Genomic DNA, 26,248 nt, shown 5'->3' on the forward strand with positions numbered 1-26,248 from the left:
ACCTATGCAGACAGAATTAAAAGATCTTTCAGAGGTAAGACCTAACTCTTCTAGAAATAAGGAAAATGCTAGTAAACGGTAGCAACCTTGAAAAACCGTTGGTCTTCTGCATGTTTCTTCCGGAAACGGGAGTATGTTCAGTGGTTAAGAGCATGAGCACTGCAATTGGACTGCTTGGTTTAAAAAGCCAGTTAACCTCTTCTGGAGCCTCAACCTCTCTATGCTTTATTTCTGCAACCGACTGCATTAAGATGAAAGGATTTCAAATACTAAAATACTCAGGAAAGCACTTGGTGAGTACTGATCACTCACAAAGCATTAGCCAGGAATTAAAATAAAAACTTACTTTAAAAAACTAAAAATTAAAAAAGGCAGGAGTTATTATTATTGCTATCACTTCCATATAGTAACTATTATACGACAGTACCGTTTACTGATATAATAATTGAACTCCACCCCCAAAAGACAGTCCATATTACTCTGGCAGTTAGCGGCATCCCCAACTGACTACCTGCCGTGCCTAGGCACCCTACAGCAAAGCCATTAACAGGCTCCAGTCATCTACTCAAAAACCACAAACAGCACTCTCACCAAGAGAGAGGCCTGTAAAGAAAAAAGACCTAACAGCTACAGAGGAAAACCACATTCACTTTACTGAACAACCAAGTATTTCCTTCCTAAGAAATGTGGGAGGAAAAAGTACTTCAGAAAGAGAAGAAAACAAGTTAAAAATCTAGTAAGTACTAATAAATCCTCAGGAAATTTCAGGAAAATATTTTATCCATAAAGCAACTTCAGAATGCCAGGAAAAATAAGTGATCAGAATGAAAGAGGGAAATCTAAAGATATAATTATCAAAATAATTAAAATTAATTTACAATTGTAATGATTTTGATGAGACTAAAGAGATCAATCTAAGGAAAACAGGCAATGTTCATTAACAGTGAGGTGGCAGGACAGGAATGTGAGAACATATCCAGGTCTAGTATCTACCTAAGTGAAGTTGAAGAAATACCTAACAGAGAGAAGACAAAATAAACGGGAATTGGCAGAAAATTCCCGTAAGTTTCCAGAGAACAATGGCCCATCGAGAGACAAGTAGGATAAATGAAAGTCTTCTATCCATCTATTTACCTAAGTATCCCAGTGAAATTTCAGAACACCAGGAGTAAAAAGGAAATTGTGGTAACTTCTAGAAAGGAAAAAAGTGCCTCTGAAGTTACAAAAAACAAAGAGCTATCACACATATTATTCGGACCACTGATCTATAGGAAAAGATAATCTCAAAAAAAATTTTTTTGAACACTGAAATGCATGTCTATCAATCAAATATGAGAATAATTTGAAACAAGCAAGAACTCTGAAAGTTTACCACCCATGGCATCACACAGGAAAAAAAAATTACTCCAGGAATTCCTTTAGCAATACAAAGAAGAAATGTAAGAAAAAGTGGCAATTTTCTTTTTCAAAGTAAGGGAAGTTAACAGACACTAAGAAAACACTGGGTCCTAAGGCTTGGGCGCTTACTCTTAAGCAGCAGCAGCAGATTAGTGAAATAGGGTTATTTCTGTCTCCACGCAGGGAGATCACACTGCTTAGTTCTCAGTGAACATACATATCATACCATCATAATGCTGATTATGTGTTCCCAGAAGGTTTACATTTTTATAATTTAACGTACAGGGAAAAAAAAAAGCATGGACAGTTTAACTGTAATTACAGCAGAGAAAGTAAATGTTAGTAACCATTACAATAAAGCTAAAAACAGAATCAACCCAACGCAGGTGACAGTTGGGAGAGCGGGTAGTGGACACTGAAGTGTGCTAAATCCTCATGAAACATCCACCCCTACGTGACAGACTCCCAGGCTTTTTGGTCTCAGAACCCCCTTTATGTTCTTAACAGGTACTGTGGACATGCTCCCCCCAAACACTTTTGCTTTTGTGAACTCCAAGAGGTCCCTGGACTAAACTTTTGAGATTCACTGTCTTATAGGTAAAGAGATTCAGTATAAAAATAATAAAGTAAAAAGTAAAATTATGAAAGTAGGTAAAACTAGAATGTTTGTAGCCACCAAAATAAGAAATAGAGAAGTTAAAAAGAGTTTACCTCTGGAGAGCGGCTTTTAGAAAGTGAGGGAAAACTGGGAGACTAACTTTTCATGTTAGAGCTTTCTTGCTGTTCTATTTGAAATTTTTTGCCTATACGCAGTCAATACTTAAAAAATTTAAAAGGCAACCTACCTTAATAGGGGACAATATCCCCATAAGAGGTACTAAGTATTCCTCCTCTTATGCCAAGTACTTCTAACAATACACTTACACTAGGCAGTAACTGCCCATTTACCTGTTTCACCAACTAACTAGACTGCCAAGGTCTTAAAAGCAGACAGTAATGTATCCTGTTTATTATTATTTCCCTAGTCCTAATAGCACAGTAAGTACTCAACAAATATTTGGTGAATTAATTGGTTACTAGAAAGTTCATGAAATGAAGGCCAAAGAATTCTAGTATTTAACTTTTTTTTTTTTAGTTAATATGGTAACATACATATATGCTCTAAGTTTCTGCCCTAATGTATAAATGTACACAACTCTTAACTGAATAATTTTCTTTGCAATAAAAATAACTACAACACCAAGGGAAAAAAATGGAATTGAGTTCATCCATAATAAACAGAAAATTACAGATTAGGTACTTCACTACACTTGCTATTGTTATTGTTACATTTCTTAATCACTAGATTCAATAAGATATATACAGTAAAAGTCAGATATAAGTAAAAGATATTTAACATAAAGTTTAATTTCTTGCATGCTTCATTTATATTAGTGGTTTTTGTTTTTCTAACGAGTGCTACTACCTCTATTTCGTTTAGCTTATCAGAAATAACGCACTTATTTATTTAACAGCAATATTATTTTCATATTTTGGTCAAAGAATTGTTTCATCCATGTTTCAATATTACTTCCTTTAAGATGCCTATAAAATTCTCTGGGTATATTCTTCTTTTAGATCATAAGCTACATGGACTAACTCCTTCCAAAACTCTATAGTCCTTAATACTATCCTTTTACAATATTTCTAAAATGGATGCATCTAACACTGAAATGCCTACTGTACTAAATACCAGTTGCCAAAATATTATTTTCTAAATAAGTTCCAGAAAATGAAACTAATTTTAGCTATTTTAATGTTCCATTTTCACACAACCACATATGCACTTTGTAACAAAGAAGATTTTAAAACACTGCGGTGAAGAGATTTTTACCTTTAGCACTGAAGTCATGAACACAGACAGGCCCATGAGAATAAAAATCATTAGCCCTGTAACTCGCTGTTCACGAATTCCCAAAAACTTGGGTTGTTCCCCTGGAGCAGAACATTCAGATTCAACTTTTAAGCTGTTGACATGACTTATTGACAACACTGTTGCAGCCACAAACCACGGAAGTCCCATGATAGAGCAGACGCCCAACATAACACCAACCATGAGCAAATCAAGGTGATAGCCAGCTCCTTTCTGGAAAGTGAAACGAACATGAATACTTGTAAGTCTAAACTGTTCTTTTGGGTTAAAGGACTAGACTACTTCATAAAGAGAGAAAAAATAATTTCCTTCCACCTCACATCTTTCAATTTTCTAGTTATTATGTAAACACCTCAAACTCTTGAAATAACACCTGACACAAAATGTAAAAATTACCTTCAATTTGTGCTCCTTTCTGTTTATGATGACAGCTGTAATCTGTTGATCCATAAAGATGAGAATGGTACAAAGCAGAGCTGGGATAGCGGCTATTAACAAAGTCCACCAAGGATTTTCTCCCAACGGGCTTATGATCCAGCCCCTACTTGGATCAGTAGGCTGTTAAAAAATTAAAGATGAATAGAAAGGAAGAAGTTTCCTCCTACTGCACAAATTTCCACATCATAGGTTGTGTCTATTCCAAGAAATGCCAAGGAATCAAAAAAGGACTAAATTAAATCTTGGGACATATGAGGGAATTACTTGCAAAGACAGCCACAAGAATGCTTCCCATCCCTCGATGCAAGTCGCTAGTGCAAGTAGTCAGTCTTTCCATCTAGAGGTGGGATCCATTTCCTCCCCTGGGACCTAGGATGTCTCTATGGTTTACTTCAGCCAACAAAATAAAGCCAAAGTGAAATGTGTGATTTCTGAGTCTTGATCTCAAGGGACCTTGCAGCTTCTTCTCTAACTCTCTTGGAAGCCTGAGATCAAGCTGTTGAGTAAGCCTGGATAAGTCTTCTTGAGGATGAGAGACAATAAAGTGAGAGAGAGATGGGAGCCAACTATCCCAGCTGTTTCAGCCATCTGAATGGAGTATATTGCCCCATCAAGGCAATGGATGACTGCAGCCACACAAAAGATCCCAAACCAAGAGACCCTACTCTACCCTACTAGGTTTAAGTACCAAGTGCCACAGATTTATGAACAAATGAGGGATTGTTGTTTTAAAGGCTTAATGTTTGGGGAAGTTTGTTATAGACAAATAGGTAAGTGAAGCAGAGTGTCACTTCAACAGGCTCCTAACCTACTTCAAATAAAGTGAGGTCCATCTACTGCCTAGATCAACCCCTAAACTAAACTGCTTTGAAGATCTTGCAGACTAGTGATCTCAGCAGGGTCAGTACTAAATCAGAACTGGGGCCTCAGGACATACTTTTCCAAAGCATCTACTGACAAAAACCTGGCACTTTATTAGACACAAATACATTTTGATGCTGAAACATAACATCTGTTTCATAATAAAAATTTTAAAAGATCTTAAGAGAGTTTTAGTTTTCTTGGAGGGCATTGGATATATTGAAATCTAAAAGTGTTTTCACTACCTAAACTTCACCTTAAGCCTGTTTTTTCTTCATGAAAACATTTGTCAACACATAGAGGAAATTCAATATTTTCAAATGCAGGTATTCTAATTTTCCCACACTGATACACATTAAACTGCTTAATATCCAATACTGTACCTGAATAAAAATATTTTACCTATACAATGCACAATTCTTAAGTGTTCCTTGATTTACTTCCCCAATGCATCTTATGACCCTTGAAATCAGTTTGCTACTGGAAAGCTAGATCATTGAACGGATAACAAAAATATATTTAGGAATGAAAATAAGGCACTGTGCCCAGGATTGCAGGAAATTACATCAATATTTCGAACCAGTATTAATTTACAGTTACATTTATTTCTAAGACTTGGTAAAAATAAAATGAGTTCCATATACTCATCTCTTAATTAAGGCCTAAAATCTTTAGTGGTTCAATAGCTATGCTTTTAAACAAAGGTATCCAAATTTTATTATATACTTTCAACAGCAAAATTTTAAAAATTTGAATAAAATTGAGTATATCCAATGGCTCTATACGCATCTATGTGTTACGTTACTAATGGTGCTCCATAGTAAAATTCATATAGTAAATACTATAAAGCTAATTTTCTCTTATTTTTAAATAAAAATATAAGGAGACCTTCTATATAATTTTAGTGGATCATTTTCCACCCATGCACTTGTACTTTGGAGGCCACTTATTTTAAAAATAATTCTTTCCTCCAGTGAAAGAAAAAACAGACTAAAATTATATTCACTGTATTCCTTATTTCTAATCCCCTTTAAATCTTCTATCTTTAAAAGAAGTCATATAATTTGCTATAAATATAAACATAACCAGTGACACAAATACTCAACTATAAGAAAACCCCAGAAACTTCAAAAGTTAACAACTCCTACTTAGATAGGGAAACAATTCTTGGATGCTGTAATACACTTGTGGTCTGTTATGTACAACATAACTACAGTCTGCCGATGGAAGCAAAGGGTTTCTAATTGGTCAGCTAAGTATCATTTTTCTCCTTGAAGAATACATTTGATTCTCTCCTGATTTTGCTGGAAAACGATACATGCAGAATTCCATTTCATTATCAGATTCACCACCCTTCTAGAAATTTAGCTAGAATCTCTTTGTTACACTTTTAAATTCAAGTTTGAGTCACTTCCTTATCAAACTCCAGCTATGACTGGAGGGTCAAAGTTTTTAAATGACTCCCAACTATTTACCATTAATATTTTCATTCATTTTCCCTCATGGGACTAACTTGGATACCTTCTTGCCTGTTTCCTAAGTAGATTCATTTGTCTCTTCTCATCTTGTCATTTTTTTTTTTCAACGTTTATTTATTTTTGGGACAGAGAGAGACAGAGCATGAACGGGGGAGGGGCAGAGAGAGAGGGAGACACAGAATCGGAAACAGGCTCCAGGCTCTGAGCCATCAGCCCAGAGCCTGACGCGGGGCTCGAACTCACGGACCGCGAGATCGTTCATCTTGTCATTTTTTATGTATGTGAGAAATATATATATATTTTTATAAAGTGTCCCACTTTAAGAGGCACCTGGGTGGCTGAGTCAGTTGAGCATCCAACTTCAGCTCAGGTGATGATCTCATGGTTCATGGGTTCGAGCCCCACATTGGGCTCTGTGCTGACAGCTCAGAGCCTGGAGCCTGCTTCAGATTCTGTCTGTCTCTGTCTCTGTCTCTGTCTCTGTCTCTGTCTCTCTCTCTCTCTCTTTCTCTTTCTCTGCCTGCTTACACTCCCCTGCTTACACTCTGTCCCTCTCTCTCTCTCAAAAATAAACAAACATTAAAAAAATTTTTTTTTAAATAATCTGGTATTCCCATGTAACAAATAACCAAATGTTTTAATCCTTACCTCAAATTTTTCAGGAACATGAAGTTTAGGAGATGGAACTCCTACAAGGTAGTCAATTGCAACCATTATTACTATTGTGAGAAATACAGCAAAGTCACTGATTGTCGATCGCACCTATGTTAAAAGGATCAAGTTAAAATAAACACAGAAAAACTGTGTGTCCTTTCTAAATAATTCATATCTTTCACATTAAAATATGCCACTAGAAAGTGTCAATAAGGTTTTTAATTAGTAATAATGTGTCAATGAAGTACATTTATTTCTAGTATACTTTCAAAAAGATAAAAGACACATTTCACAACTAACCTACCATCCCTCATGGCACCATGATCTTCCTACTATTAGTTCAGACATGTAATATGCATCTTTCTCTAGAAGTAATTGCTTTACACCTATTTGACATCAAGTATTAACCTCAAACAATTTATTACAGTTTTGAAATAAACCAGAGAAACAAAAACTAAAAACATGAATATTACCAGAACTCCAAAATCACATCCCAATTACCTTGGTAGGAAAATACCGCTTGGTCTTAAATTGCTTGAGGAATGAAGACAGAAAAAATGTTGTGAAAAATAAGATGACACTCCAAAAGAGCACATCTGGAATATAAGGTCCATGAAGACCACAGGCTGACCCTACAAACACACCATGAAAGGTTTTACATTCCTGGGGGGGAGGAGGGGGAGGGAAGGAGGAAAAAATAGAGAAAGGAGAGAATAAGATTCTCAGATAAATTACTAATGAACTCTATTGACTCTAAGATGCTAGTGACTGAAGACATGCCATTATTTTATATTTTACTTAGGAAGAAAAAACACTGCCAAGTCAACTTTAACACATCATCAACCGTAAGACATACCCTGAGTTCAGAGATGCTATAGTTTGAAAAATATATGAATCTTAAATCACTGAACGAAAATACAGTATTTTGCCAAGTTACATCACACAGTCCTTTCTTTCAACTCCACATACTCTTTAGTGAAAGCTTCAGAGTGAATAGTAATTTCTGAACACTTTGTATGCATTCTTGATGGTCCACAAGTTTACTATCTTTCCCTTACTTCTAAACAAGTCACTTAAAACAAAAGTGCCAAGTTCAAATGAGGACTAAAAAGTTGTTGGGCTTTTCTGACTTCACTCAAGACTCAGGATTAAAGCATGGGACTAGGAGCAGTAAATCAATCATTCAAACAGTATTTCCATTTAAAAAAAATCAATAACTTAATGATACAGCATAATATAAATGCAATAATAGAAATATTTTGACCAGATTTTCCTTTTGGGGAAAAAAAATAAAGGCAAACAGAGATTAAAAAGGACATATGCCTCTAACGTCATTTTTCTCTTACTTATATTCTAATGAGACTTGTTTTAACGACACAACTCAGGTTTACCAAGAGAAAAATAGTCTCAGGTTCCATTATTCTCAATTTCTATGTGCTGAAATGAGTAAAGCCTCAAATTTACAATATGGCTCACAAAAATAAAAGCTAAAAGTACAAAAAACAAAACAAAACAAAACCCAGGCCTTTTGAATATTAAGACACAGCAAAAAGACCTGTATCTATAATATCAAGACCTCCTATTCACCATGGAATGAGATTTTTTTTTAAACAAATCACTTTCATTTGAGCAACTCTGTTAACTCTACCTCTTTCGTAGCGAAAATGACTTTTTAAATAGAAAGCAGTCAAGCATGAATCTAAGTTGATTACTGATATATAATGCTTTAAGTCAGCAGTGTCCAACAGAACTTCCTATGATGATGGTTGGATGTCTCCACTGGCCAACGTAGCAGTCAGCAGTCACACGAGGTGACCAAGTACTTGAAATGTGGCTAGTGCAACTGAGAATTGAACCTTTAATTAAATGTATTTAACTTCAATTTAAATAGATACACGTGGCCAATGGCTACTATACTGGACCATAGAGACATAAATTATCAATGAGATAAAATTTCAGATATCCTTCCAATGATATAGTTAGGAGTTATATTTAGTGAGAAAAAAATGGCCTACAATTGCTTATATAAAATTGCTTATATGATATAAAAAGCACCACAGAAACTCAGGGGATCTTGGTTTTGATATTGCTACAATCACTTTATGACTTAATCTCAAATGCCAATCTGGGAAGTGCCCAAAACAGATATTCTACAGCTAGGACAATATGCCCCAACAGAATATAAGAACACGTAATAGTATTCAGTACACAGTAGGTGCTCATTGCATGTTTTTTGTCCTTCTTCCTTCCTGAGGCGCTTAAGTTACGTTAGTCTCTACAAGTCTCTACAAGTCTCTGAACAAGGTTTAGTTTGACACTGAGGCATGAGGAAAGCACTCAGGATCTTCTAAATAAGCTGTTCATGGAGCAGATGAACTGATACAGAGCAAGCAGGACAAGAAGATGTGGGCTGTTCTAAACTGCCAACTCCAGTATGTGCAACCACAGTCATAGCAAACACCTCCCGTGAATTTATCAATCTACGTGGAACGAGAAACCAGAAGTATGTGCACATCTTTTTAATAATTATACCCTGGAAGTCATATTTAGTCCGTTTTTATCCCCCTTACCGGGTTCATTCTTTGCAGCCTACTGTGTGATACATAAAAATGTGGTAACTCCTATCTGGTCAACACAACACTGTGTTCTGAAAACATACCATAACTACTAATCAAGAAGAAAATGTAGGTCTACTCAGAAAAAGCTAAAGAACTAGGTTATTATTTGCAAAATCCTTTATCTCATAATGTACTCACAGAAACAGTGAGATTCTCCCAGGAAATATCATGTGCTGTTAAATTCTTTTCCTTCCACACCTTGAGGGTTTCATTGCTAGGGTTGGAGGGTTCAACACATACACATCTGAGAAATGAGAACAGGGTAAAATTTTAAGGATCCTACATTTCATGTTTAGATTGTATTATATCAATCACCCAATGTGGTAGCTTTTAATCTAACTTTTCTCCCCATGTTGCAATGCATGGAGACTACAAAGTGAAAACACATCAGAAACAATGGAACAGACGAGGTTTGCCTTATATACATAAAATGTAACAAATACAAATATCAATACAATGATATTTTAAAGAATATCTTAATGAAACTTGTTAGATGTATTCCTTGGGGGGGGGGGGGGCAGTGCTATTTTCTTTTAAAACCTGACAAGATACTACCATATTTAGTAAGGCCACTCTACTAAATCTTACCTACTTGACCCCCACGGGAGCAGCTCTGCCTCCCCAGGCACACATAAACGAAGCACAAAGCTCCCAATACAGAGATACTCCTATTTCCGCTTTGTACTCTGACAAGCCCTACCTACTCATGCTCATCCTTTATGGATCTTAAGTTTCATTCTTAAAGAAATAAATGAAAAACAATTTTTCATCAGGATAGAACTAGGAAAGTCATAAGGAGATCGGAAACTTCAGTTTATATCCCCAGAACTCACTCGCCTAAAGAAAAACTGGAAACACACACACACACACACACACACACACAAGCAAAGAAATCTTTAACTGTGGATTTAAAAAATAAAAAGGAGAAACACATAGGAATATTCCCAATTAGATTATCAGCTGTTTAAGAACAGGCAAGAGGCTGGACGTTGGATTCATTCCATGCTCTATCATTTCCTAGCTGTGTTTGACCCAAGGCAAGTTTTAACCTCCATGAGGCTGTTTCTTCATACACAAAAGGGGCTAGGATATGAATAACTAAGTCAAATGTGATATGAATTATGCAACAGCACTACACAGTTGTACCCCAGTATTTTGGTAACCACTTTCTCCTTGCAAGTCAATCAAATGCAGGATCACATTTATACTAAATGCTATATGCTACCGACAGCAAATACAGGCATCTACCTAGATATGTTAGACTTTTAATTGCATACATTTGTCAATCTTCTGTAACTATTATGATCACTTTTCAAATCCTATTTTATTCCAGAGTCTTAAAAGATGTTCAATTCATGCTTTTCTTATCACAAAGCGAACGGTCCACCAAACAGCATCAGAGTGTACTGAAATTACACCGTAAAAACAACTTCAAATAAAAATGATCAGACTTCAAAAATGTTAATGAAAATGCAAACTACGAGGAATATAAAAATCTCTGCGTCCTACATTCAGGACTTGGTTACAGAATACTAGATGGAACACAAGATCTAACAAAATTGCTTGATTCAAATATACAGTGCTTAGTTGCCAAAGAATTGCATTTAAATTGACTGATCCAATTCAAACAGAAGACCAAAAATACACACATTTGAGAAAGTTGTTTCTGGAAATAAAAATGACTGAATTTGTTCAACTGTATTTATGTTCCTACTGAGTGCGTCGGTCAAGTCTCATCTGTAACAAACAAATCAGCCTCCACATGGCTAGTTGGGTAAGTTACAGCTAGATATACCATGAGCATCACATGCAAAATAAATGCTTTTAGGCTCAGACATTGCTGCAAAAAATACATTCTAATAATATTGGGGAAAACAGAAACACTTACGAGTAGCTGGTCAGTTTATCTAAGTTGTTGTGCATATTAAATGCATATATTTCTCCTAAGTGGAAGAGCTTCTCCAAAGCCTCATAGATGAATATGATGCAAATAAGAGCTGCAAAAGCCTCCTCTGTAAATCGAGTGATATAGCACACAAGGCTGCTCGCATCTGTTGCAACCAAAACAATGCACAAGAAGGAAGTCCACAGACCAATACTGGTTCTTAAAGACAGATAGGAAAGCTGATAATCTCTGTTTAGGGAAAAAATGTGACATGATCAACATACACACACAGCAGTGTATATCTGTAATTAAGATTTTCACAACAAGCAATAACAAGAGTCTAAAAACATAAGCTTCCTAAAAAGAGTAAATTACAGAATAACGACTAAAGAAAGCCCTCGGTATGTTTCTGCTGCAACTGAAGATAACAGAATTATAACAGCTTACTTATATAAAAGATTTACAGTGAAAATCCGCTAGGCAATCAGTACTTCAAAAACAAAGACCACACTTTAGAAATCAGTTCTGAGGAGTAGAAGACAGACGTGCAGTCTACAGAACTACATGGGACTCTCTAAAGACCCGGAAGCTCTACGTTAACATGGTAACCACACCCCGTCTCCTCCACAGCCATCACTAACATCTCCTCTGCCACCAGTATCGCCACAGAAAGTGACTTCATTTTGTAAATTCAATTTCAAATAAGAAATTACTTTAAGACCACAGAGTCCAGAACACTTCAGGTCATTGCATTCTGTCTTAGTCTATGCAGCTGGCATGCCAGATTGGAATCAGAATCAGCTTGTTCAGTGAAGAAGCAATCAGAACAAGATGAGTCAGATGAATCAGATATTTTAATAGGATCAAGTGGTTTCAGGCTAAATAAAATATTCAATGGCATTTATCTCACAAAAGGAATACTATTGGCCATGTCAAATTCCAACTCTACCAGCTACAGTACCCAGAACTGATTCCCACACTGTGAACCCTGCCAATGGAAACTGACATCTCATTCCGGCAGCTAAAATTCATTCTGCCAAATAGACCTGATTGGCAAAGTCAGCTACAGCCTCCAAGATCCACCTCTTTTTAAAATTCCTTTAAAAGACCAACATACCAGCTAATCAACAATTAGATTAACTCCTTCTTGCTGGGTTGATGCTTGCCAGCACAAAGGATTTTTATTGCACAAGTGATTTGTTGACCAGGACTCAAATCCACTGATTTTATACACACGGTGACGGGGTAGGTACAATAGCAGGGACGGGAGTAGGGTCAACCACACAGTAGCCCCCAAATACTGAAAATATATATACTGTCTTTTTCAGCTACTGAATATATAATGCACTTAACTAAAGTTAATAAACAACATAATTATACACATATGTAGACACATGTGATAAGTAAATAACTATTACGTACCTGCAGAACTTAAATAAAATTTTTTCAAACACTAAAACTGGACCTGTGCTCCCCAATATTGTTAGAGGTTGCCCAGCAAACAACGAATAGGCAATCCCAGTTAATGATGCTCCAAAAAGAGACTCTATTGCACTCTGTTTAAGGAAAAAAGAAATGAATAGAAGTAATACATCATAAACATTATCTCTGACCTACTGAAACACACATAAGACATCTGAAAAATAAAAACACAAATCAAGTAGTTAAACACACAAAGCAGACACAACTTTTGATTCTTAAATTTCTACTTTAAATATGGACAATTACAAATACATCTCAAATACATAGGGAAAACTGCTTTGTTTTCATATTAAAAGTGAGCTTTTGCAATCAACCTTTATACAGAACTCAGTATTGTGGGAGGCAGGAGGGAGGAGTAAATGGAAGAGAAGCCTAGATTCTAACTCTATCTATACGTATTTTTTCTCTTAAGTCTGTAGGGAGTACAAATACACTTGTTATTGTGCATATTTTTATATGTCTGAAATAATTCATTAAAAAAATACGAAACATTAAATACTCAATATGGTGTGCTACAAGAAAAGACTCCTTCAGATAGGTAAGTCAGAAATTAACAACTGATCCTATCAGTCGCAAAATGATTTCTAAAGAGCAATTTCCACACGTTTCAAAGAAATTACTCTTATATGATAGGCTTAACCAACAGACATCAAAAATAAAATGCTTTTAACATAAAATAGATGGAATATCTCCTTTAAAAACTCAGAGCAACCATTCAATGAAGAAGTATGTGACTACTAAAGCTAGGTAAAAAAAAGGTAAAATAAGAAAATCAAAGACTCAAGAAAGTGTAAATCAAAGCTAGTACGTCAGCCTCTACCAATAGGACATCTTAACTCATTAGTTAATTAGATGATAAGGGGTACAGGCTATGCCACTAGACACAGGGGAGGGATCAGAAAGAAAAGAACAGTTCATCACTCACAACATCAAGATCAACTGGAATGCACTATCAAGAAAGGGGAAAGCCCATCATCGTTGGGAAAGGCAAGGAAAAGAAGCTCGTGAGAAGCACCCCGCCTGGACGTGGGAGGCAGCACAGCAGCAGAAGAGCAGGGCTTCAGAACCAGATTGGAGCAGACGACCCTTTACTGCCAGATGCTAAGCCACTGGCATTATTCAAACTTTTCGAGCCCAACCCTACTCATTTTTCAGCAGGAGCGGTAAGAGCCGGGGGAACTTAATGAAGCGGTGTTTGAGAAAACACCTACCAGCCTACCGGCTGACACACAGAATGCACTCAATAAATGGCAGAGATTCTTATCAGCAGCAATAACAGCATCTTCCAAAATCAAAATCACAAAATAACAGTATGCAGTAAAAGTATTATTCAACTATTAGTATAGTTGACCAAACTCACATACATCGGCCAAAACAAAGGGCCCGTAGTAACTGCTAAGCCACTATAAAATACTTGGTTCAATCAGAATACGCATATTTAGGAATGAACTGAAGCAGAGCTCAAGGCAAAGGAAAAAAATGTCTACAGGGTGTCGAGAGAGAGCAAAAAACCGAGAAGAGAAGCAAGCAGATGGCAAATAAAGAAATGCTAACTGGGGGCAAACAGGCACAGAATAATAGTTTCCCTTCCCAACATGGTGTTAAAAAGGCAGAACCTGTCGCAGGAAGCCCTTCCTTTCACCACTGTGTCCACCACTCCTCTCCCAAGCCCTTTACTGGCACATTCACTAGTTCCTTCACCCAGATCTAGTCTTATCCTCATTTGTAAATGGTTTTTATGTTCATTCTCAAGCAGAACGGTCTCTCTCCCTAAGAAACCAGAGCCCTACCACACTGCCTTCCTCTGGCCACAATCAGAAGCCTCCATCTTACCCACCAGAAGCCCTACCAGTGTCTTCCCTGTACCTCTCCACTGCACAGCAGTGACCACTCCATGCTAATCTTTCTTCTTTCTCAGAGCCTCTAGTTTGGCTTTTGCAAACGTCCATCATCCTGATTCCTCTTTTCAAGTTCTGGTGGTGCTGTGTCTCATCTGCTGGGCCATCTTCCTCCGCAGTCTCATTCCTCCTCCGGTCCACAAACGTTAACTCCGTACTTTTCCCTCTCCCCTCACTATGAATGATCTCCCCTGTCACCGCCACCTATTCCCAACCTTTATTCTTGCTCCTTACAAACTTGCTCCACTGTACAAACTCTGGAACTGTACCTCCTACTTGACGTTCCGACAAAGCACCTGAAAACAAACGCATCATCTCTGTATCACTTTCCTCGGTAATACTCCGGATTTCCCACTGTGGTCCTTCCACCTGCTACAGCTTCCCCCTGATCTCATTCACATGTGCCACAGCACACCATGACGTATTCCCTAGGTACACGCTACCGTATCTTCTTGTCTTGTTAGGAGCCTTGAGGACAGAAGACACATGCTCATCTGACACTTGTCTATGTCCCCCCGATGCCTACAGCACCATCACAGGCACAGGGTATATTAAACAGCAGGATGAGAAAGGCAGGCAGTGCAGGAAAGTCCAAAAGCAAAGCGGCATTGTTTCCATGATGGTAACAGGTAAGACACATTTCCAGGGGGACCAGCAGAGTTACATGTATATTTTGCAACAACGCATAAAAAGCAACTTATTAAAAACAGATTTCCTTGATAAAATGATTGAGGGGTAAAAGAATCTAAACAACCAAAAATAAATTGAGTTCAAAGGAAATTTTAGTTGTCAAATTTGTCTCACGTTCAGATCATGAAATAGTTTAACTGAATAATGATCAATTAGCTTCTGGCTATTTTTTTTCACCTTTTATCTGGAAAAAAATGAATTTCCTCCTAAGAGTAAATGTAATTAAATAAAATACACTTAAGAACTGCAAACCATCTCATTTAAATTCCATTAAAATTTAAGCAAACAAACAAAAAAGTCTTTTTCAACATTCTACAAGGCACTGGATACTCTTATCATGCCTCCCACAGCCCCTCATACAGCATTACCAAGAACAAAAAGTCATAAAAACTTTCATTTTAGTCATATCAAAATACGGATGCAGTTTTCAGTTACACTTTCCAATTAAAACGTTGGCTACTTTTACACAATTTTAGTAACAGCAAAATAAACAACACTAGAAATCCACCATTTTTCTACAACTTGCAAAGGCTACTTATCTAGTCTGGGCCTACCCACCAGGGCTGATGAGTTAACATTAATCCCAGGGCTCTAACTAATCCCATGATGCCTTACAGGATATGAAGTAGCCCCACTGATAAATTCACCCACCCTTGACCCACCCAGAACCAGTTCAATTTGTCTCCCACCACCAACCCTTCCCCACACCCCACAACAAAGACAATACAAGCCTTTTACTCAGTTTATAAAACCATTCATCCAGCAGGCCAGGATCAACTTTGTTTTTTCTTTTTCTTGTTTTCTTTCTTTTTTTTTTCTTTTTCTTTTTTTTTTTTTTTTTTTCTTTTTTTTTTTTTTTTTTACCTCAACTGTGCATCTTCTCCTGCTCAAATGGCTTCCCCATGTTTTCCATAGCAATTACCCTTGGGGGAAGTCTGCTTTGGGACAGGTTAATCATGCTGTGGGTAGACTCTTCAAATAAAAGTAGGAATAGTGAGACAAATGCACACAGACACTTGCCTCTGAAGAGCTAAGAGCCTGGCCACTACCAATCTTTGTACTCACTATTCTGCCTTCTGTAGCTTCTCCAAGCAGCCCTCCAAAAGTGATTACAGGAGACATACAGGCACAGTATAGGAAAAGAATCGAGGCCAGGCACTGTAGACTTAATGCATCCTTGAAGTCACTCAAGAAAAAAGGTGCTTTCCTTTTGATGTCAAGTATCAAACCACCAAAAAGCCTAAATAGGTGAGATGAAACTCGTCAAACTGTACACTAGAGGCTTCTAGCTAGTTCAAACTAAATCTATGGGCTACATAAAACTGCTGGTGCCTAGTGTTTTGTCAACAGAAATTAATATCCTAGCTAAATCACGATATAAATTACAGAAGATACACTCATTTAATCTCATCCACTGACAGAGGAAAGGCAGATCTCATTACGTTAAAAGACACATAAACATCTGTATTTTATGGACTATATACTGAGAAGACTGCAGGCAAATGATTTTATATGAGTAAATGTAATTTCAGACACAAATGTACAAGAAAATATACAATAAAAATAAATAAAACCTAACAGTCCATTCAAGAAAATATGCATAAGCAATTCTATCAGTTAGTATCTACATTATAAATCTTAAAGGCAAGTGTCAGAAATACCAGGAAGGCAATTATAATATAAACCATAAGTCCTCAGATACCCTTTACTATGAATCCAGTATGCTGTGCTTAGACTCAGTAGCGAATTGAATAATTTTAATTACTTTTAAAATTACTACTTCAATCACATAAATATTTCTGGTCCAGGTAAAAAGCCTAAAAAATTAATGCAGGGTATTTAATTTACTGGATATGTACTCAAGTTCACGTGCATGTGGAGAAAACTAAGGTTTAAATTGGTAAATTTAAAATGTGTATTTGCACATCAGAGCCTTAGCATTTCAATGTAGGTGTTTTTTTGGTTTTTTGTTTTTTTTTTTTTTAATTTAACTTTTAGATACATCTAACTTGAAAGCACTCTACTAAAATATAAGCCTCAGTGAGGGGCAGGGACTTTTCCTTGTTCACTGCCATTATCACCAGTGTCTAGAACACTGCCCAAGACATAGTAGGTACTCAGTAAATAGTAACAAATCAGTAATTCAAAAAGGTTTTGTGACTCATAAAACATACATTCTGCAGAAAATACACCAAAAAAGTAATCTTAAGCTTTAAAATGTTTTGGATGTTTCAAGGTTTACCATTCTACCTTTTTAAAAGTTAATATTGCAAACTAAATACTAAATGCACATTGACAAGTTGACAGAAGTTACTGTGTAAATAATCTGACAGCGGGGGAAATCAACTTGCAATAAAAAAAGGTGTCAATGATCATGTCGAAAATGAAACCACATCATCAAATCAACAACTGATCAACAGTTTATATGAGGCTCTCATGTGACGGACCGTGAGATCAGTGGGGGCCTGACTTGGTAGTTCTCACTGACTAACCCGATCTCAGCCTGAAGTCCGAGGAAGTAACAGTAACTGCTAGTGTTCGGGGATACTTGCAGAGACTAATATTTACATCATGAACAAATTGTGTGTTCAAGTTTCTCTAAATTTTATGTTCAGTATGCCAGTTGTTCTTTTTCTCTGATAGCGTCCTTTAGGCATATGTCATCAATACCCCTAATAATGTGGCTGTTATCAAGTATCCTGATGTCTTAAACAAATATGGAAGGTTCAAAATCTTAGTTTCACAGCCACCACCCGTGGACAACAGTATCAATATCCACATGCTTTTTTCTACAGTATGGAAATACCGTAACATTTCTCTATTCTACAAAATATTTTCAGACAATGTTCGCACCTAGCAATATTTCTATTTTTTATTCCCAAAATTAACACCTTCAACAGTTTTTCTAACTAGGTTTCCAGGGATCATTACCATGGTTTCATTAGCTTTGCTGTTTCATTTTACACTATCTCATGATACAATGTTCACTTAAGAGTTTTAAATCTATGCACACACACACAAACTATTGGTTGTAATTCCTCTCTGTTCCCATAATTCTGTAACTTTATACGGAGAATTTTAATAGCACTCCACACCTTCTTCAAGAACCTTCTGAATGGGTAATGTAAATTACACTATATTCTATGTAACTGCTCAATATTCTTATCGTATGGGCCATAATATTTTCATTTTAAATTAAAGGCTGATATAAAGAATCCAAGCATCTACTAGTAAAATTAGTTTTAAATAATTTTCCTCAACAAAATACACTTATATAATGATGCATTTTAAACATAGAAAAAAAAAAAACACTGTACAAGATTAACTTCCATATACTTGCAAAGAAAAAGACTTTTTATGCCTTCTTCATCAAATCAACCCCTAGTCCTCAAAAGACACCCACACTGAATCAGTATTTGTACCCACCGTCCGGTCCTTTGCAGCTCAGGCCCGGCATGATGACCGGCCTCGTTAGGTGTCTCAGCCGAGCTGGGGGCAGATCCATTGGGAAATACAGGAATCTTCCTCTTTTCCTGAATTTCACAAAAAACACATTTTCAGAATTCTGTTTTCAAAAAGTTCAGATGGCACTCCTGAATTAGAGGGAACAGGAGATCTTATATTGATTGCATTATCCAATCAATACCCTTGGAAATAATGATACCTCATATAAACGTCCACTTGAAATGAACTGCACATTAGAACAGTTATGTAATATTTGTCTCTATTAACATTTCAACTTTATGACTGATTGGCTTTTTATATTTTGTATCCTAAACCAAATATACTATATACAACACATTCATACCCACCATCTCAAACTGTCACTCAGTAATAGGAAAATAAATATCCAACAGCATCTCTCTAACCAGAATATTTAAAATATTGCTCATACTAATGAAAAATACACTTTATGTTAATAAAAAAGTAAATGCCATTTTCCTTTTACCACAATACTTCCCCGAAGATGAAAGTAGCACAAGAGTTGTCTTTTAAAAGCACGTTTTCATAAAAATCAATTTCCTATTACATTTTATTATTACTAATTCAAGACTTGCGTGAGTGATAAAGGCTCCCCCTCCCTTCACTTGAAGACCAAGGAAGTAACTTCTAATCTGTTACCTCCAGAGGTCAGCGGTCGATGGGCTGTGCGTGACACAGCTGTGAGAAGGAAAGAAGGACAGGGGAAGGGTGTCCATCCCAGGAGATCCCCTCGGTCAAAAACCCTGGGTGAGCTACAAACTCACACTACTTGGTTTATATGTTCGACATTTATAGCGTAGCAAGACTTATCTATAATCATAGGATTAGCGCTTGAAAATGTCAAAATTAAAACTAAATTACACTTTAGCTCAAAGGGGAAAGAAGAGTACAAAACTACAGAATTCCTAAAAAACAAAAGAAATGGAAAACACTACATAACACAATCCATGGGATATAACAAAACCATCATTCAAGAAAATTGAGCATTTATATTAAGAAAAACAAAAGGATACAAATATATGAATTAAACATCCAGCTCAGGAAATATGAAAACAGATTCTTCCCTGAAGTGAAAGTAATGAAATGAAACCACTAAAAGCAGAAACGGAGTTAGAAAACAAAACGCTTCTTTAAAAAAGGAGAACTGAAACAAGCTGTAAAAGCTGCTCTATTTCAGAAACAGGATAAACCATTAGCTAACACACAGTAAAAGATATGACAAGGAGGCAGCTTCAAACTGAAGGAAATTTTGTACACACACACACACACACACACACACGTACGTACATACACCACCCTATGCAAATAAGTTAAAAACCTTAAAGAAATGGGTAATACAAAGGAACACATAATTTCCCCAAAACTGAAACCAGAAAAACAGGAAATAGGCAATTTTCTAGGAAAATATAATACTGACCCCAGAAAACAGAGAAAGCTTACACAAACCAATCACTGCAGAAGAAACAAGCAAGTTGTAAAGTCCACCATACAACAAAATACTCAGGCTCAGAAAATTTTCCAAAGGAATTCTTCCAGACTTTTAGAACCAAATTACTCTAGCTATTTAAAGTTTTAAAAAAACAGGGAAGGGAAAATTTACAGATATGAAATAAATAGAAGAAAGATATGAAAGCCAGAAGACTGCACAAAAAACTACGGACCAATCTACTTACAGTGATGCAAACAACTTAAAATATTAGATGTAGGCGACCAGCATTCTGAAGCCAAATTTGGGTTCATTCAATGCAAGAGTGTTTTCAAATTAAAGAATCTATTAATATGGTCTACCACAATAAATGATCAAAGGTCATACAATCATCTCCAGAGATGCTACAAAGCCATTTGAAAAATTTAACATCCACTTACATTAAAAATTTCAATGAAACAGACTTTAATTGGATTCTTTCTGAGCATGATAAAATGTGTATTTTGGCTTCAATGTCAGTAACTTAATGAAAGAAACATTAGGGACACTAACTACAATTGGGAACAAATTAAGAAATGCCCATTTAAAGTCAACTGCCACTCAACATTACTAGAGATTTCAGCCAATACAATCAGACAACAGAAAATACACTAGAGCTGTAAGGAGAAAAGGAGAGATCAAAATATCTTACTGCAGATGACATGGCTGAAAAAGTATTACATACAATGAAAGAACTCAGAAAGGGAGAAGAATAAAAAAAAAAACTCAGTAACAAAGAGCCTTTATATATAAAAGTAACAAAGTGAAGATTTAACAGAACAAAACCTCATTTACAATACAGACCTTGAAGATAAAATGCTCAGAATACATTCACCAAGTATATAAAGTGTAGATAAAGGAGAATTTTATGGCATTCCTTAAGGACACAGAAACTAACTTGAAATCGGAAAACAAGTAGGGGGAAACATACCATGTTCTTGAATGACTCAATGTTAAAAGATGTCAACTCTCCCTCAGTTCATTTACAAATTTAACTGCCAAAACAGTTTTTTTAGAAATCAGGTTTTAGCTCTGGAAATTAAAAGCTCATTTTAAAGCTTACATAGAAAAATAAATATACAAAGACAGCCAAGAAAATTCAGGAAAGCAAGAGTAACAGAAGGGTCAAGAATGAATCTAGACCTACTGGATATTAAAATATGCCAAAAAGCCTCAGAAATTAAAGTATGGAATTGGTCCATGAACAGAGAGACCAATGGAATGGAAAAGAAATTCCAGAAGGACTTGAAAGCAAAGGGAAATTTACAAAACGATAAGGCAACAACACCAATCAAGGGGAGTAATGCTCAACTTTTTAATAAACTGGAACAAACTGGCAGCAATGTAGGTAAAAGATAAAGCTAGATGCATATTCCACATGATACACCACGATAAACTCCAAAGGATCAACAAATGATTTAAATGTTAGGAAAAGGTGTGGTTTTTGTGTGTTTCGGGAGCAGGGGGGTTGCAATGAACAAAATATATCCAGGAATATTCGATTTCACTAATTATAGCAATGTAAATGAAAACCACTTTAAAATACCTGACATAGTAGGATAAAGATTCCTATCCACCTGACAAGTATCCAAAAGTTTGATAACACACTGTTAGCGAGGCTGTAGGGAAAGAGGCATTCATCACTGTGGGTGTCCAAAACAGCACAACCCAGTAAGAAGGGATTCTGGTAATATCTACTAAAATTATAAAAAGGTTCCACGTGAGCCAGCAATCCTATTTCTGGGAACCGACACTACAGATACACCTGCACAAGACTAAATTGGCATACAAATATTGTGATACGGCTTAGAAAAGGAAAAGACTGAAGACAACCTGAGCCCAGAAACAGCATAAACTATAGTATATCCATAAATGAAATAAAACAGAGCTGTGAGAAAAATAAGACATATTTCTGTGATGTCTTCTGATCCACATCTCCAGGATATACTGTTAAACTAAAAAAAAAGCTAGATGCAGAACAGGACATGTGGTATGTTGGTAAGAAAGGAGGAAACAGGGCTATATTTGCATCCCCTTGGACTGAATACAAACTAGAAGGACAATGATGCTCCATGGGAGGTGGGTACAGGGGTAAGAAGGTAAAGGGAACATGACAGGGACACAACCGCTCTGAGTGTACCCGTTTATACAGTTTTGATTTGCGAATCATAAAAATGTATAACCTATCCAAAGATATTTTAACTAGGACAAAGCAACTCACAGGGTTGTGTGCAATCTTACCTGAGAAGGAACACTTTTTGGTGGCTCTATGCGTATGGAAGGGTCCCACTCTCCTGGAGGTAGGACAGTTACTTGATCTAAAAATTCATCAATTCCAGATAAGAGGTCGTTTCTGTCTTTTGCTTTATAGGCTACATCATGAAAAATCTACAGGAAAAAAAAATTGAGTGAAAGGATTTTAAAGAAGAAAGAAAATTCTACATATAGTAAACCTACTCTAGATATTACAAGTAAATCTGAAACAAAGGTAATTACCTAAACTCTTATCCCAGGCAGGTCTCCATTCCACCCAGGGTAACAACCATAAAAAGTAACCCACTAACTGCATTATCAGATGAATTAATAACAATCAACCAACAAAAGAAAAGAGTGATGCATTAAGACGGAACAACTTTTTTAAAAAGAGTATTCTGGATGAGAAATGGTTACTAGTCATTACAGAATAAAATAATACTGTAGCATGTCATTTCGATTTCTATGACATTTTAGGGTCATTTATCCTAAGAAATGAGCATGGATCTGCAAAATATTTTACTTAAAAAGTCAGGTACTTGATCACTTATATTTACTGTCTGCCTACCATTTGCTGGGCACAATTTTAAGCACGGTGGATAGTGCACTGGACATGGATAAGGCAAAGTCCCTGCATTCAGAACTCTTTTTTTTCCCCAGGAAGAAAGACAGCAAAACAAGTAATTACCTAAGTATGTAACTGCAAGTAATAATAAATACTCTGATAAAAATAAAGCAGCGTTAAGGAAAGAAAGTTGATGGAGAAGAAAAGGGTGACCGAGGAAGGTCTAAGAGGAAGTAACACTCCAGGAGAAATCTGAATGAAATGAGACAAAAACCATGCAAATGGTGGGATGGGATGATGGAAGGACACTTGGGCAAAGGGAAGAGCAACTGTATTTGTTCAGAGGCGGAAATGAGCATAAATCATCAGAACTAATAGGAAGCTAATGTGGCCAGAAAAAAAATGGGGGAGGAAGGGTGAGTAGTGGTAGTAGGATAAAAGTTTCAAGAAATATGCGGAGGCTTGATCAGGGAAACCCTTTGAAGACAATGGTCAAGAATTAAATATAAACATACATATATAGCAAGATACATCTGGATATTAACGATATATTCAAATCTGCATGTTATTAGCAGTGTAGAGGAAAATACTGTAAGAGAAAGATCCATAAAGTCCATGTTAATTGCCAAAGAAAAAAGGGTGAGAGCGTCCAAGCCAGAGAAATGGCCGTGGAGATGGAAAGGAGATGGCAGACTAAATGCAAAACACATTGAGGTAAATCAGTAGAATCTGGTGACTAAGTGGTTGAGACAGGGCAGAGAAAGGAGGTCAGGTTCAGATATGTGGAATTTCAGATGCTTTAGGGACATAAGGCAGACATGTCTAACACCTGATTACAAAACTCTCCCCCAAAGAGAAACAAAAGTCCTGGTCAATATAGGCCAAGCTCAATGAAGGGGTTCAAAAATGGGAGAGAGAAATTATGGAGAAAAAAAGCAGGAAAAGGGAAAAAGACAAAGTCCTGAGCAAAACCCAAATAAATGATATCCTGAAATTCAAGATGGAGAAAATTTCAAGAAGGTAGTCAATAATCTCAGATGTGGAGGGGCTGGGGGACAAAGAGTATCCCAGTGATCTTGACAGAAAGGTCTTGAAGATCTTACCAAAGGTAAATGGTTGAAGAGTGAATAAAAGAGTACAAACAGCAAGGACAATTTTTTAAGCTTCACTATGAACAAAAAGAGAACTGTAATTGACATATATGTTTTACATTCAGTGTCCATTTCGAAAGGATTGAAATTCCACTTCAAAGGGATTTTATATTATATACCACGTAAACAGTGTCCACCTCATAGGGCATTTTAATTACCTCATCTGTCATGAGAGTGGCTATTGATCTTCCAATTTCATGGTACTGTGGTGCCTTGCCTGCTGGACCCAGTAACAGAAACAAAAACCTAAAGAAACATTAAAATACACAGACTTAAATACAAATAACATACAAACCTAAACACAGGCAGTCATAAAGAAATCATTCCAATGTAAACACGGAAACCACATTCAGCCCTCTTTTCCATCCCCGCACACCAATCACCAGAAAAAAAAAATGACAACAACTCTACTCACACTAAAGCAGATGTCAAAACTAGGCAAGGCACTCATAAACTTTCTACCGACCTCCTGCTCCCCATCCTCCTTACGGTAAACGAGTGATTCAAGAATTGAGTGTTCTACATTACAAGTTCCCATTCCCTTTACCCTTTTGAATTTGAGTAAATAATTTGATCTAATCTGTACTGAAAAAAAGGTAAATGAGTAAACTGAGTAAATACCAATCCTATTAAATACTTACAAGTAAGGTTTGCCTAGTAAATTCAGTGTGTACAAATAAACAGTCACAACCCCTCAAACCACAGTCTGGAGAAAGACTCTAATGAGTAAATAAGGGACTATGGAAAGAAAAATAATTTTTATGTATAGCTCCACAAATTTAACATCAAACCTCACATTTTATTTTTTTATTTATTGGTAAGTGTCTAAATAAAAAAGCATTTAGCTGCCTACCACATCCTCATGAACACCACAGTAAAATATTAATATTCACACTTGTCCAAATTGGAAGCATTCACCTTCTTGCTTTATGAGAATTTAAGTGTGAATCTATGGAATTATTTTTTCTCACTTACCTTAACACTGCACCACTAATGCAACTCAGGAAAGCATACTAAAAATAGGCACACGTATTCCAATCAAATGGCAATTAATTCTTCATATTTAATATTATATGAATGATTTTTTAAAGATTTTAAAAATTACTCTTATTTACAATTAAGTTTATAATTAAATCAGTTAACTAACAAACTGATCATCCTCTATAACACAACTTGCTAATTCTTATGGATATTCCCCCTTTTTAAATTACATATATTGAACAGAAAATTTTGGTCAGGTCAGAACAAAGCATTTTGCTTAATTCAGAGGTACTTATCAATCATCAATGAGGAAGTAATCATATCCTCATTCTATAAATGAAAAATTAAGTCAGACTTGACCTTTCCGGATTCAACTCCATTCTGACTCCACAGGGCATAATACATCTGTCTGAACCTGAGCCATTGTCTTTTAAACCAAAGCTCCTAAAACACCAAACTTCTTATAAAGGTACAAATGCTAAGTATTATTTTTTAAATGTTTATTTATTTATTTTGAGAAAGAGAGAGACAGAGTGCAGGGGAGGCGCACAGAGAGAGTATCCCAAGCAGGCTCCCCACTGTCAGCCCAGAGCCCGACACAGGCCTCGATCTCACGACCTGTGATCACGACCCGAACTGCAATCAAAAGTCGGACACCTAACCGACTGAGCCACCCAGGCGCCCCCAGCTAAGTATTTTTCAAAGGATGCTTTCTTTTTGTTTTTGTTTTTTTTTTAATTCCAGAAAGAAAGAGAACTCTTTTATGCTCTACTAGTCAAAGCATCCAGTGCAATGAAAATATTAATTAAAGTAAGCTTTTATCCCTTTTATCAATAGACAAAACTTTTCAGATTTTGGACATGCTGAGAACATTACCTGGTAGGAACAGGGACCTCAGTCAACCCCGAGAGGAGAACAGCAGGGGCCAGTCTCACAAATGCAATTATAGGTCTTTCCAAAAAGTCTACTTCTCCCACCAGAACATTGGATGCCTCGGCTCCTGAAGGAATTTTTCTCATGAAATTCATATCAACCT

At 36.4% G+C, this 26,248-nt stretch overlaps 1 protein-coding gene across 13 annotated transcripts in view; it reads right to left on the reverse strand.

Annotated features, from left to right (window-relative positions):
* The window catches only part of SLC4A7 (solute carrier family 4 member 7), a 111,732-nt gene that overhangs the window by 18,321 nt on the left and 67,163 nt on the right, over positions 1–26,248 (reverse strand). For all 13 annotated transcript variants that reach the window (XM_043595568.1, XM_043595571.1, XM_043595566.1 and 10 more), the window contains 12 exons: positions 26,089–26,246; positions 24,390–24,477; positions 22,504–22,650; positions 18,741–18,847; positions 16,380–16,554; positions 12,667–12,800; positions 11,248–11,493; positions 9,498–9,603; positions 7,243–7,404; positions 6,736–6,849; positions 3,707–3,868; positions 3,272–3,523 (listed from right to left, as the gene is read on the reverse strand). In XM_043595568.1, coding sequence (XP_043451503.1) covers positions 3,272–3,523; positions 3,707–3,868; positions 6,736–6,849; positions 7,243–7,404; positions 9,498–9,603; positions 11,248–11,493; positions 12,667–12,800; positions 16,380–16,554; positions 18,741–18,847; positions 22,504–22,650; positions 24,390–24,477; positions 26,089–26,246 — 1,851 coding nt within the window. The remainder of the gene's footprint in view (positions 1–3,271; positions 3,524–3,706; positions 3,869–6,735; positions 6,850–7,242; positions 7,405–9,497; positions 9,604–11,247; positions 11,494–12,666; positions 12,801–16,379; positions 16,555–18,740; positions 18,848–22,503; positions 22,651–24,389; positions 24,478–26,088; positions 26,247–26,248) is intronic.

This window comes from Prionailurus bengalensis, chromosome C2, assembly GCF_016509475.1.
Source record: "Prionailurus bengalensis isolate Pbe53 chromosome C2, Fcat_Pben_1.1_paternal_pri, whole genome shotgun sequence".
Lineage (NCBI taxonomy): Eukaryota > Metazoa > Chordata > Mammalia > Carnivora > Felidae > Prionailurus > Prionailurus bengalensis.